The 14527-nt window shown below is 37.3% G+C and overlaps 1 protein-coding gene across 2 annotated transcripts; it reads right to left on the reverse strand.

Moving 5' to 3' along the window:
* Window positions 1-1496: 1496 nt before the first annotated feature.
* On the reverse strand, window positions 1497-14208 carry SPO11 (SPO11 initiator of meiotic double strand breaks). Of its 2 annotated transcripts, XM_007101952.1 has the most exons (13): window positions 14078-14208; window positions 12116-12229; window positions 10724-10812; window positions 10239-10305; window positions 9901-10009; window positions 9473-9556; window positions 8729-8765; window positions 8328-8437; window positions 5931-6030; window positions 5477-5514; window positions 4477-4553; window positions 2095-2206; window positions 1497-1616 (listed from the first exon to the last, which is right to left on the reverse strand). In XM_007101952.1, the coding sequence occupies exons 1-13, from the start codon at window positions 14206-14208 to the stop codon at window positions 1497-1499; spliced, it is 1188 nt and encodes a 395-aa protein (XP_007102014.1). The 2 variants fall into 2 exon arrangements, with proteins under 2 accessions (XP_007102014.1, XP_007102015.1); XM_007101953.2 differs by lacking the exon at window positions 12116-12229.
* Window positions 14209-14527: the final 319 nt, after the last annotated feature.

Consider the following 14527-nt stretch of genomic DNA (forward strand, 5'->3'; position numbering starts at 1 on the left):
TTGATACTTATGTGACCTTGGGAAAGTTACTTAACCTCTCTGCATGTTTGTTTCTTCATCTGTAAAATGGGGATGATAAGAAAGGTACCTAGCTCATAGGGTTTCTGTGAAAATGAAATTAATGTTCGTAAAGCACCTAGAAAAATACCTGGCACATAATAAGTGCTATACAAGTATTTTCTTTCGTTATTATATTTGACCTTATTTACCTCTTGAGCAGGGCTGGCTTCATACCTGTGCTACCTGTGCAGTCACCCTGGGCACCAGGCTGAGAAGGGCCCCACGCTCGGTTTAATTCTCGGCTGCTGTCATCTTGAAATTCTTAATAACTCCCGAACAAGGGACCCTACCCTTACCTTTTGCACTGGGCCCCAAATATGCGGCCCCCGGCCCTGCTCTTGAGGTAGAAAGTGTTATTGCCCCCATTCTGCTACATCTGGCTGTGTGGCTTTGGACAAGCAACAGCCTCAGTGTTCTCACTTGTAAACTGTAAGTGTAACTACTGACCTGACAAGGCTCTTCTCAGGAGAATTAAATAAGATAACGTGTAAGCAGTGATTGGCACATACAAGTTCTCAGAAGTATCTATTATTATTATTAACATTTATCTCAATAAAAAACTAACCCAACATTTCTTTACTTCTCCTATAAATACATAATCTTGCTTACAATTACAATAAACTTTCCAGTGCAGTTAAAACTTTATTGAAAGTACAGAATAAAATCATAAAACTCATCTCTGGAAAAATTAAGATAAGTTTATGAGAGGAAAAGATCACATCTTTACTGTTATAGAAAGGCCTTATTAAAACTGGAGGTTTCTGTTAATCTTCAAACAAGTTCTTTGTTCTCTAAACCTAGACTAGAGAAGAATTCAGGTGACTTGAATCTGGGTGAGAACTGATACAACCCTGGGAAAATTTTTCAAATAAGTATATTATTTAAAAGTATGCTCAAAATCAAAGCACTGAAGACTACATCAATCCAAATATTTATTCATAATAAACATTACTAATTTCACAGTAAATGAATGAGGTATGACCCTTATACTATGAAGACAAAGGAAAATATAACTAAGAAGAAACTGCTGGACACTATCATTCATTTGCAACCTCTCAAAGTTAGGTTATTATTATTTTTGTTACTAATAAGATACTCCATGCCTCAACATTACTTGTATTGTAGAAAGTAAATAAAATATTTCTGCAGACTTTGATGACACGTGTAAACATTTTTTCAAACAAAATTTAAAAGTCAAAATAACATACATTCTTTTATGATTTACTTTAGAACATAGGATAGAAATTAGTCTCTACAGAGAAGGATAAAATAAAGCCTTCCGAAGAAAATTAGAGTGCAGCATTTTTTTGACAAAAAATACAATTAACGGAAATTATTTTATTAAGACCATATGTTCTTTCCACAACAGCATCCACTGCTGAAAACAAAACTAATGAAAAGCCTCTTGCAATCACAAGATATATTCTGATATATTTTTATATCCATCCTCCAAATTTTAATTTGTTGGGTAAGTATACTCTGGAAAGATAATCTGATGATAGGAAGGTCAAAGCTTGAATTTCTGCCTTCATTTTAGAGTCGGCCATTATTTCCATCTGTCAATAAAAGTAAAATATAATCATACCAGAGTCCTTTGCTACAGTTCTGTCAACTCAAACTGGTAAATCTAGATTTGTTTTATTCTCCAAAGCCATCGGCAATAACCTTTAGGTCAGCCAGAATATTCTGGAGCTGCTACAGCTAAAAATATTAGTATGGATTCCTTCAATAATTAGGAATGGTCTGGGATCTTTATAATTTCCTTCTCTCCTTTTTTCCCCCATGAACTATGATACAGCCATAGACAATGGGTATATAACTATGATGAGGAGAAACTAGATCAGCTCCACCCAGCTGATCTTATCTATTAGCATTCACAATTCAATGTTTCTACAACCATTTACTGCTGAACAACACACACGTTAGTTGTTGGTTATATAAAAATTCAAGGATAGTTCCAAAATATTATGTAAATAGCCACCGCTAAAGTAAAAGGCAATAAAACATACATCTGAATTTTAAAAAGAAACATACTTCTTTTCTCCAAAATGGTTGGCAAGTAATATAAGGTCTCTTCAGGATACTGTCAAGTTTCATTTGGTCCTGTTTTGTCAGTGGAATTAAAGTACCTTTAGGTATATTTAATCTGGAAAGAAATAGATGAAAAAAATCAGTAAAAACAAAGTGCTCCTGTAACTTTAAGGTCACATATATTTCATTTTTATTTATCACACTATTTCAAGAGACTCAGAAATAACAGATGAGAAAATTAGTACAGATCCACTTTTAAATACAGAATTTGGGGGATCTGGCATGTCTCAGATCAGCAAATGTTCAAGATCATAGCAGAAGTCTGTTTTAAGTTGTCTTCTTTCATGCCACACTCACAGGACGATGACAGGAAGACACTGGTTATAAAACAAATGCCGAGAACACTAACAGCATGTGTATCAACACCAAGGCAGCCCCCAGAGCACCGCAGTTTTGAAGCGGCGAGCGCCAGTGTGTGTGGCCAGCAGCAAGATCCACTGTGGGATTTTAGGTTCCACTGAATCCTTAATTCTCCGTTACTTCATTGAGAATTTTCTGGGCCGAAGAAGTCAGTCTATCAATTTTCACTTATGCATTCATGCATGCACACAGACATGCACACATCTATTTAGTTTTACACTTTTAAAAGGTAGATTGTAATTTTATCTTGGTATGTGTTTTAAAAATAGAACATGAGAGGTCCCGGATTTATATTGTGGGCTGCTTTTTGAAGTCACAGATCCTGGATTTCTCAGGGGAGCTCCAGTTTCAAACAGTCTTTTTCAATGTCCCCATAATTATGACCATTTGCCAGTGGCAGCTCCTGAATAGGATGACAATTTGATTGAAAGGGAGGCCTAGAGGATTTCCCTTGAAGCCATGTTTGTGTTGCTATCACACTTTTTTCTTTGATTGTACATTTATTTAGAGTGGCTTTTGAGGGCACTGATGGAATTTATGAGATGCAGCTAGAGTTTCTTCAAGTTTTCCACCTCAATAATCAGATCCTCTGTCCTAAAGTTGTTAGAAATGATATTCCTACAAACAGATGATCCCCAAGGGATTCTGACCATGACATACACACTAAATTGACAAAACTTTGATTCACTAGAGTGTAAGTTGTGTTAGAAATGATATTCCTACAAACAGATGACCCCCAAGGGATTCTGACCATGACATACACACTAAATTGACAAAACTTTGATTCACTAGAGTGTAAACATTCAAACATCGACAACTGAATGTTTTCTCTGGTGCCCTCATTTTGTAAGAAGAAGTGATTACCCAAAACCTGTTCATATTCCATATTTATAAAATAAGCACCTGTTACCAAGGTTTGCTCACTGCTTTAAGAAATACAATAAGTGTTTAATTTCATTCTCACTGGCTAATTAAAACAATAAAATATTTTAAAATATCACATTAGCAGAGATGAATAAAGTGATAACGTCTCATGCTGAAGGACAGATGGGCTCGTACTCTCCAGGGAAAACAAAACAATTAACCTATCCAGAGGGCAGTCAAAGCCTTAAAAATGTGCATACCCTTTGACCCAGCAATTCTGGGAATTCGGCCTATGGGACTAATTAAGGATACGGGGCAAAGATTTAGTTACAAGATGGTCCATCAAAGCACTATCCATTGGAACAGAGACGTGGAAACCACCCAAACGTCCAGCTGCAAGGGGCTGACTGAATAAACACACTCAGAATTGGAACTCAGCAGAAGAAGACATTCAAATGAGGTCTTAGGAATGTATTTATTGATAAGGAAAAGCGATCACATTGTGTTATGTGAGCAAAGCAGACTACAAAGTAGAGTATGACTCCATTCTTTTGGAAGAAGTTATGGCAATGCACAGCAAATAATCAACAAGGGTAAAGCTGTTCATTTGTAGGTGACTTTTATCTTGTTACTTAATGATATTTTTTCTATAATGAACATATATATATTAAAAATGACAAAATTTAGATTTCCCAACTTTAATCTTAAAATGAGATTTTTAAATGAAGTTAAAATTTTAAATCTATGATAAAGTTAATTCATATGGCAAATGGTGTTGTCAATGATTACCATTTAACTAGATTCAGTGTCTTCACACTTTCTAAGTATAAAAAAAATTACTAAACACTTTAACCATAAAGGTAAAACAAAACATGTCTTCTAGCTAGCTAAAGGTTCAATTAACCAGATATATTTAAGTATTTTAGTAGTTGAAACAGAAACATGGATAAATGTAATTCATAATTATATAATCCCGAGTCATTGTGAACACGATAAGTCAAAACCGTTAAGTGCTTTCCCTGGTAGTGAATTTTTAGGCCGAGTGTTCCATATTACAATGAATCATCATTTTAAATATCCTACTTCTGCTAACCGCCTAACCTTCTGATATCAGAAGGGAGGAGACCAAGCCATCTAATAGCTGGAACTGTGAGATTATGGGCTTCAAAAGACATAGCCTAAAATAAAGAGCAGAAGTATATTAGCTAAGGTATGCAGAGAACTAGCATACTTGTTTTTGCAGCACATTTTTTAACTTATTAGGAAGGACCAGTACTGAAGACTTCACACCCCCAGAGACCACAGAAGTTAAGAAAATCACCAGGGGCTTAGCTAAACTTGACTTTCAGTGGAGGTTTTAAAACTGCTCTGTAGTATTTCTGGATTGGTTTCCTATAAAGTAAAACTACAAACGACCCCTCTGACCTGCATTTACTGTTGTTCGTGATTCCATACCTTAACATCTTGCTCCACCATCCTTTTCATCTGCTATAAACATATACATCAGGACACTCAAGGTGTACACCAATGGTTCCCAAACTTCACCATGTGTCAGAATCACCTGGAGGGCCCACCCTTGGAAATCCAGACTCAGGAGGTCTGGATGGGGATTGAGATCTGCATTTCTAACAAGTTCCCAGGTGACGCTGATGTCCAGGAGCACATTTTTGACAACCTTTGACGTGTGGTAGCTGCAGTCTCTAGTGGTGAAGTTTGGAGTTTGGTGATCTTCTCATTTCTCCTTATGGTTGGAATCGGAAAAGTCAGAATTCAAGGCTATATATAATTTTCAGGGTATAACTGGTGATCAATGTTGCTATGCTGAGGGCCCACAGTTACTTCAGCGGGCCAGGAAAGTGGAGGATAATTAATGCCTCTTGCCCACAGGTAATCCCACTCTGTCATCTGCAGTCACACTGGTCATGTTGGAAGCTGGAATCACAGGTCTGAAATAGACTGGCCCTAGACTAGGAGAGTAGCTTCCCTGGCACATTTTGGGGGCCCTTAGCTTACTAGGGGCTGATAAGTAAATGCAGAAATCACTCCAGTGAATATAAAATATCTCAATAGTGAAAAAGGAAAAATATTTTTCTATACTTACCATCGATCCATACTTATAGATACACATTATTTCTATGCCTGTTAAAAGAAAGTTAACCTTAAAATTAGTCTTCTTGCATATTATAGGCTAGATAATTACACCTAACATCTGCAATTTTTATTTTTGTGGACATTACCAATGGAAAATTTATGGTTCAGTTTAATACGGTAAAAACAGCGATAAGCTGCCCCAAATGATTACAGTCATTCATTTTAATCTAATAATCATATTCTTTTAATTATTTTTTTTCGGCCACACTGCACGGCATGTGGGATCTTAGTTCCCCGATCAGGGATTGAACCCGTGCCCACTGATGTGGAAGTGCAGAGCCTTAACCACTGGATGGTCAGGGAAGTCCCAGAATATTTTATGAAAGTGTTCCATGAGCAGAAAAACACAACTACAGATATGATTTATTATGACTGTTGTTTCAAATAGTCCAACAATAAGTTACCATGTGGATCAGCATCTACAAGAGTGAAAATAGGAATGTGAAATGTATCCCAGAGCTTCTTGACTAAAAGTCTTGTGTTCAGATCAGGTACTCCCTTTCCCTGAAAGCAAGTATTGAAATCATTTAGTAGAATGAAACTGATAAAACTATATTCTTATTTTGTTAATAACTTAAAAGTTAGATCCCCTCACCTTAATTTTCAGGTGATGGAAGACTGGTTTTGACTGTGAAAAAATGTACACTATATACAACAGGGTGAAAAAGCCCACATAACTTCATACCTTTGACAATTATCCCAGTCCTAGAAAATAATCCTAAGGAAATATTTCAGCAGAAACAGAGATAAGAAAAATCTGACATACATAAAGATGTCCACTGCAGGGTTATTTAACAGGACAGAAACTATGATAAATAGCCAAAATATCTCACAACAGGGACATGGAGAGGCAGCAGAGCACGGTGGTGATATGCACCAGCTTTGGGGCCAGACAGCCTGGGGTGCCATCTGGCTCTGCCACTTCTTAGCAGCATGAACCTGAAAGAGTCACGAAGATTCTCTGAAGTTGGGGCTTCTTAACACCTTATGAAATTACTATAGGAATTAAATTATTTAATGACTATAAAGCATTTAAAAGAGTACCTGGCTTATATTCAGAATTTAATAAACCTAAGCAGTGGAAGAGTATTATGAAGTCATTAAAACAATAATTATGTGGAAAAGTAATTTAAAGAGCTTTACAATAGTGTTAAGAGAAAAAAGCAGAAAACCAAATGAACCATGGAGCAGAGAAGGAAGCAAGCAGAGAGAAGAATGGGCTTTCCATGCGACCACTCTGAGTTTGAACTCCCTCTCCGCCAATCATTAGCGGGTAAAGTTGGGTTGGTTTCTTAGTGTCTTTAGGCCGTGGTTTTATTTATAAAATTGGGATAAATATGCCTGCCACACAGTTATGGGACTATAGCAATGTGGAGCTGAACTACCTGAAACCCAGTCCTAGTTTTGACCAGCCTTAAGATTGTGGTAAAATACCTTCCTGGGTCCCACTGTCCTATTGTTAAAATGGGGATGATAATAATACCTACCTCACAAGGTTGGAGAGACTTTACACGTTGATATGTGAAAAACAGCACTAAAATGGGAACCCTTATTGTATCCAGTGCCCGGCAGAGCTCCTGGCACATCATGAGCACTTAGTGAATGCCAGTGTATTTTAACTTTTTCCTTTGGGAATGACTACACATGTATGTGGTAGAGGAGACCACAGAGGAGTACCAAAGGCTCCTTCCTAGCCTGGCCCTCGGTTCTCAGCTCCCCTCTATAGAGACAGCTACTACAGGTCAGCTGCTTGTGGGTGTTTCACCATAGCAATGACAGCAGTTATCAGTGGACACCATGAAAGCACCAACGCGTAGGTAGGCAAGGACTAGGAGGCAGCCTACAAGACGAAAGACAAGGTAGAAAAAGAAACGTGACAGAGAGCCGAGCTTTACTTGCGTCTCCAATGCGCTAGTAGCAGCCGTGATTCAAACGCCATCAGCTGAACAGAGGCCAGGGCCCGGGAAGCTTTCTCCGTGGGTAGTGGCTTGGCTTCCTATCAGCCCAGCAAGCATGCACTCTCACCAGGGAGGTGTGAAAGCGGAGGAGGAGTGGACCAAAGCGTGAGCCACAGGACACCCCCACTGAGAGATCACTTCAGGGGTTCAGGTAGCGCCTTTATTACTTATGAGCTCTCAGTCTGCATTTTCCATCTCAACTGTTCTCCCCTCACTTCAAACTGGGCAGAGGCCACTAGGATTTCCTGCTATCATCTCAAATTCGTATTTCTAAAACTACATTCAACATCTTTCTGCCACAAAGAACTGAGCCCTCCCGCCAGGTGTCCTGTAGTACCTATGGTGACGTCATGGTAAAGTTCCACACACCAGAGTCATTCTGACTCCTTCCTCTCATCCCGTGGTCACCACGTCCTTTTGGATTCACTTGGAAATGCCCTTTGCTTAAGTCCTTTCTCCTTAATCATTCCCCTGCCATCCTTCCCCCAGGCAACCACCTGAGAGCCTCTGGACAGGCTCCCCAAATCCAGTTATGTTCTTCTCCGTCTAACTGATGACGCTGCCACACTAGTCCTTGTCATTTCCTTTCTCACCAATCCACTTTTGTAAGCACCTGATATTTACACTATATCAGGATGCCTCCTGGGCGGCGTTATTTGATTTCAGTCAGATTTGAGGATGGTTAAATAAACACCTTGGAAATGCTTGCTCTATAATCCCAAAGGATGCATCATATTGAAAACAGAATGCTGTCCAAGCTTATGGATGATGTTATAAACCCCTCTTACCAATCACCAATGTAGTATGTTAGTCTTGGAATTGTGGTAAAGGTAGATAATATACCGTAACCATGATGCACGGAGACATTTTGGTGCAAAAATTGTCATCTAGGAGCCGCTGAAATGTCGCATCTTTTTCTACAATTAATAGAAATTTTGCATCTGTAATTAAATCTGTGAAGTTAAGGCTGATAAATTTAAGGCACGAGTATTTCAATTTAACCACTAACTAAATAACGGTTATATTTGAAGGTAAACAGATATCTATTCACGCACAGTATTTAGATATGTGTCTCTCCCACTAGATGGTGAGCTCCTAAAAGGATCTTTAAAAAGGGACCATGGTGTGCTCATCTTGACCACTACAGGGTTTGGCTTGTTGGTTACACATTATGAAGGCTTGATTTATCAAAGTCATGGATGAATGAACATTCTAGACGTTTAAATAGCTTTCCCAAAGGATACTCCGAATTCCTTGAATATTAGATGGCACAGCAACAGCCTAAGTTAACAAAACAAGACAGTTTTCATTTTAAATAAATAGCAAGTTTAACGACATTTAAAAATTTATCACAAAAATCCTATATTTTCATTTAAAAAAATACACCTGTTATCAGAGGTCTATGCCTCAGTAAGAAAACAGTAGGACACAGATTTACTTTTCAGTAAGAAAACAGACATAGGACCTAAACTACTTCCCAGAAGGTGAGAATTTCTTGGAAATTTTATAGATATGTGGCTTAAAAAGCAGAAACTGATGAAGGAAAGACTTCCTTATGCAGGATCTCATAGGTGTCATTCTCCTCTTTCCAAAATGGTGAGCTGGCCCTTTCCAAACTTCTGTGCTAGTTCAGTACTGTGGGCTTTCTATGTACCAAGCCTAACAAATAGTTTAGTAACAAACATTAATTTCAGAACCAGAAAATTTTATGAAGATTACATAAATAACCATGCTAAAATGGTCAGGTCACACTCTACCTGAAAACAACAGTGCATTTTAAAAAGGAATGTGTATGTTTGTTTCTTTCAATATAACATTTGGCAAGTGGCATATTTTGAAACTATGTAATGTACAACCCTGTACAGCATATACATATTCATCGATATTATTTTAAAGTCTGAAGCTCCAAACTACATAACAAGGCAGTAAAAAAACGCATTTCAAAAACAAACGATCTGAAATGGAGTGAAAACCTTAATGATGCTTACTGTTGCACATGCACAATTCACCTTGGTGCCATCTTCCTCGACATACCTTAAATTGCCAGCAATTAAACCTTTAGATGTAGATAACTGAAAAAACAATAGACATATCTGAAACCTTTTCCTTGAGTTTACTTTATGCTTCTAAGTCCCTTCTCATGTTCACCTGCTAAATTGTATGTATTCTGGCTCAGACTGGAATTTAAGAAATAAAGGAGAAAATATGTAAGAGCATTTAGAAATGAAAAATATTTGGTAATTCATCTGTTTTGGTTCATTTATCCAAGGGAATACAATGAGAATAGATTATTTAAATTCATAGTGAGAAAAACATAGTATCAAAAATATGAAAAGAAGGCACAGATTACATTTATTCTTCTATTACAATTTTTATATGTTTTGTCTTAAAATGTTTTGTATTAAACGCTACTTACTATATGCAGACTTCTCCTCGGCACTTTTAACATACAGGAAATATCATTGATAATATTGTCCACGACAGTCTGGTTACCAAAGAGTTGGCTGTCAGTGTAATATATGTCTCTATGAAAATTTTAAAAATATATATTTTAATTAACCATATTCTCTTTGAATATAAGTACTGGAGTATTAATTGAATAAAGCTTTAACTGGATGAAGGCAACATATAAACAAAGTAGTTTACTACCCATAGCCTAGTTTTATGTAACTTTTCAAAACATATAATGAAAGTTAATGCCACTAAATCTCACACTGCGTTTTAAAGAGTAATTTATTAGAACAATGTACTTACCGTTTGGTTGCGTAAGTGTTGCTCTGTACTAATTTATAAATCATGGACAATATTTTAAGAATTAGCGCTGGAAAATAAGATGCAATAAACAAGTTACTCATCATTTTTCTTACGATTTCAAAACATACTGCTATCAGGGATTTTAACTGTCCTCAGTTACTTTCCACAATATTACAAAAATTATCTTCCCAAAATAGAAGTGTTAAGTACAGAATAATAATTGCCTGAAGAATCAGATAAAATGAATTGCTCTATGTACAGCAAAATTGAGAGAATACTTTTCCACTGAATCATGCATCCTGAAAATTTCTTTTGAAATAATACTTTACTTCCATGGTTAACAATGCAAAATTCCATAAAATTATTTCAAGTACAGGGTGGCCTATTAAAGAACAAGTAAAATTATTTATCTAGGAAAAACTATAACCCAGAAGGTAACCAAAATTATTTATTTTACTACAGAAAGCTAAGAAAGATTAATTTACCAAAATTTTTAACTGATTTTGGTGAATCACTTTTGATTTTTCTTGTGGTACAATGAGATACCATGTGAAGACCCACAGAATCTTCAAACCTGTCATTTTGTTTAAAGCAAGGGAATAGAATAAAAAACAATTAACTTCTGAACACCAAACAATATGCATTTAATGTCCTCTTCTGAACATCATTTAAATCCCCATTTCTTCTCAATGTAAACACTGATATATTGTATTATGATAACCTCGTTTATAAGCTTAGATAATTCCAGGTGGTAATTAGGTAATTAGCTTTGCAACATACAGAGACACTAAAAGCAAGTGTGTAAAATACATGAATTAAATACCTTTAATTACGATGTGTGTGTGTGTATGTATGTATTTCTTTCCCAGGAAGATATTTAGGGTATGTGAACTATTACCAAATATTTCACAATTTTATTGGCATTTTGCTCATTTTCTTGATTGGTTTATTTAATTGATTGGTTTATTTAATAATTTTACTCATTTAATAATAAGTTTTGAAATGTTTTGTTTAATTTACCCCCAAAGTTACAGTAAATGAAATAACAATTTATACTAACTAGGTTGTTAAATTGAACTGCCAAGCCTGTCCTAAAGGTGGCAGAAGGCACCAGGCAAATAGGCCAGGTGACAGCTGCTTCAAGATCCGTCTTGCAAAATATGATTCAAAAGTTTACAGTTACATTAATTACACTGATCATAAAAGAATACTTAGTGCCTAAAGAGCCTTAAAATTACTTTAATTCTGTTTCTGTAACTCTTATTGAAGACTATTCTTGTAGTGTTTTTCATTATTAAGTGGTGAGGTCTACAGGTTGACGATCTGAAAGAAACAAACTATGTAACTAGGTTCCAGGACTTTGATAAAGCTGTTTGCTGATTTTACCCTCTTGAACACAGGACTTAGCAGGGGGAGATCTGCTAGGAGAAAGAGCCATCAAAATGTGCTCTATGTTCAGGATACATTTATTTTGGTCTCAGTATCAGCACTGGTTGTCGCTCCCCTGAGCAAGTGGTTTGCTTTTGCAGTATAGATGAGAATTCCACTGGTGCTATTTCCCCCTTTTGAGTGCTAGAAAGCTTAGATCCAAGTCTGGAGCCTATTTTTAGCAGGACTGTGAGACTTTATCATATGCATTTTGAATTCTAACCCCTTTGGGTGCTCCATTTTTTGTTCCTAGCATTGTTTTCCCTTTGCCTTATCTTTCACACCTACTTCTAGTTTATAAAACCTGCCTGTATGGTATGTATTTTGTAAACTTCCTTAGATCTTTTTGGCAGGGTAAAGGCAATAAAAAGAATTAAATCCAACTCGAACTCAAACTCAAATAATGACATGGATACTGCATTTAAAAGTAAAAAATGCAAAATGCCCACTTTATATTTTCCCAGCTTGATCTGTTGTCTATTGTGAATGCAGGTGCTTCATTTCTTGCCAAGCTTGTGATTATGTCTTGGATAACATTTTCTATAGATGCAAGAACCTCAGAACTGAAACAATAAATACACCATGATTCAATCTTAATTCTAAATTAGACCTTTACAGTATGTAACATTTCCCCAGATCAATATTAAAGTAATTTTTAGTTTCATTGGTTGCTTTTTAAGACTGGGTGATACATGTCAATAATATTCTCTCCCACTAAATTTTTACAACAGTAATGCATTAAAACAACAACTGTATTTATAGTGGTGAATTACAGAGAAATTTCATTTGCTTGTAATTTTACTTCTCAATTACCAATTGAAGTAATATCTCCCTTTAAAATTAATGACTAGACAATATAATTTATACATATATTTTTATCTACTCTTCGTATCAACCTACTTTAAATACAAACTCATTGACTTGAAATACTACTGATATATCTTTTAATTAAAATTGATGTAATACTTGCTTTGAATTAATTTCCCCAAAATGCAAAGCGAAAATATTTCAAAAGAAAAACTTCGTGCTGTAGCACGTTACCTTAATTGATCTCATGCCATAAATCAGCCCTTTTGAATTTTAGCGACACAAAAAGAAAAAAGTTTAATCACTACCATAAAGGGACTTGGCAACTACTACACCACAGAAAATTATTAAGACTTAGCCCAGTTTTCTGTCAGCTGACTTTTAATTTCACAAGCCATCAGCTTCAAAAAATGTTATTCTGTTATAAACACCGTAAGAATATTGCCTAGGAAGGGAACTCATATTAAATCTAGAAAATGCACAAAATGTAGTGTGCATTTCTAATTTCCACAGAAACATCAGGGTTTTCATTGAAAATGCATGTATCAGAAAATAAATTTTAAAACAGTCCATATTTTCTAATAGCAGGATGCAAAACCTGATTCAAATATCTCATTTTTCCAGCCTGGAAAAAAAAAGTTACAATAACATTATGACCAACTTTAAAACAACCAGATTTACATCTGAAATGTAAAAAGGGACTTCCATCCCTTTCTTTCCTTTACTCTCAATTCTCCCTTAAACTAAATCCTTTCGTAAAAAATTTTTTGTGGGTTTTTCTGGGTCTTTGGTTTTTTGGTAGTTGGTTTGGGCTTAAACATAAAAGGCAGTAATTTGTTTAAGTGAAAAAGTTTGCTGATAAATGGGAAAAGCAGATCAAGGAAGCAGAACAACAGAGCATTTTAAGTAAAAGTGGTGAATAATGTAAACATAATTTCTGTAGTTAACTCCAAGCTGGGCAGCTGGAGAATCGGTAACTGATTTTATCAGCACCGCACTCTGAGCTAACCTCTAACTGTTTTAATCGATTTAAAGAAGTGTACATTCTCTTCACTTCGAAGTCAAAAACCCCATTGTCTCACTAGAAACCACTTAAAATGTGTTGACTTCCTTGTTCATTTTGATAAAACACACTTATTGAGAAGTCACAACATTGATTTTCCCCCTCTTCCAAAAAAAAAATGCCTGAAAACTTCTAAAGTTAAATTTTTACACTTTTTTTTTAAAAAAAAACAAACACAAAGCCAAACTGTGCCCTAACTCCCCCAAACTGTTAGGATTTCAAGAAACTCGTGAACCCAGCTGTGGGGATGCTCCTGGAACATTCTAAATGGGGAACATTCTAGAAGACATGGGGGGGAGGGTGGTCTGTCACCAGGCTTTCTGAGTTCAAAATAAGTTAACAGCAGAGAAAGGGGGCCGCTAAACAAGGGCCTTTCTCGGGGTTCAGGGTTGGCCGGCCCAACAGGCCTCACCCTGTGGCCGCCACAGTGGGAGACGGGAAGGAGGCCCAGCATTTCCCCACAGAACACCTCAAGCCCGGCTTCGCCGAGGAAGCTTTTCGCTAAGTCCCAGTGTCTGCGCCCCAGAAGGAGCCCTCATACCTAGAGGCCAGGTGCGTCCCCCCGCCAGAGGGCTCCCCGCCGCCTTTCCTCAGGGCGGCCAGCAGGGAAGCCCTGTGCCGGTCCAAAACCTGGAAGAACGAGGCCTCAGGACCCCTGGGTGCAAAGGCCATGAGGACCGCCCGGCAATGAAAGTGTCCAAGAGCAGCAGGAACTTGACTTGGCCGGATATCGCCCTTCCCCGCACCCACAGAGCACTTCCGGGAAAGGACGCAGCTCCTTTCCCGCACTTTTTGGAGAGGGCTGACCGCGCATGTGCACTCCTCACCCCCGTCCCCAGGCAGAGCTGGACCAACGCATGCGCATAGCACCTCCATTGAGTGAGGCATGCGTCCATGCGCGGCTCTCTCAGGTGCAATCCGACCCAGGAGGGAAAGTGAGGGACCGTTGCCTGGGCGCCGTCTGGCAAGTATGGGGACCAGCATAAGGGAC

Source organism: Physeter macrocephalus, chromosome 14 (assembly GCF_002837175.3).
Source record: "Physeter macrocephalus isolate SW-GA chromosome 14, ASM283717v5, whole genome shotgun sequence".
In the NCBI taxonomy this organism is placed as follows: domain Eukaryota; kingdom Metazoa; phylum Chordata; class Mammalia; order Artiodactyla; family Physeteridae; genus Physeter; species Physeter macrocephalus.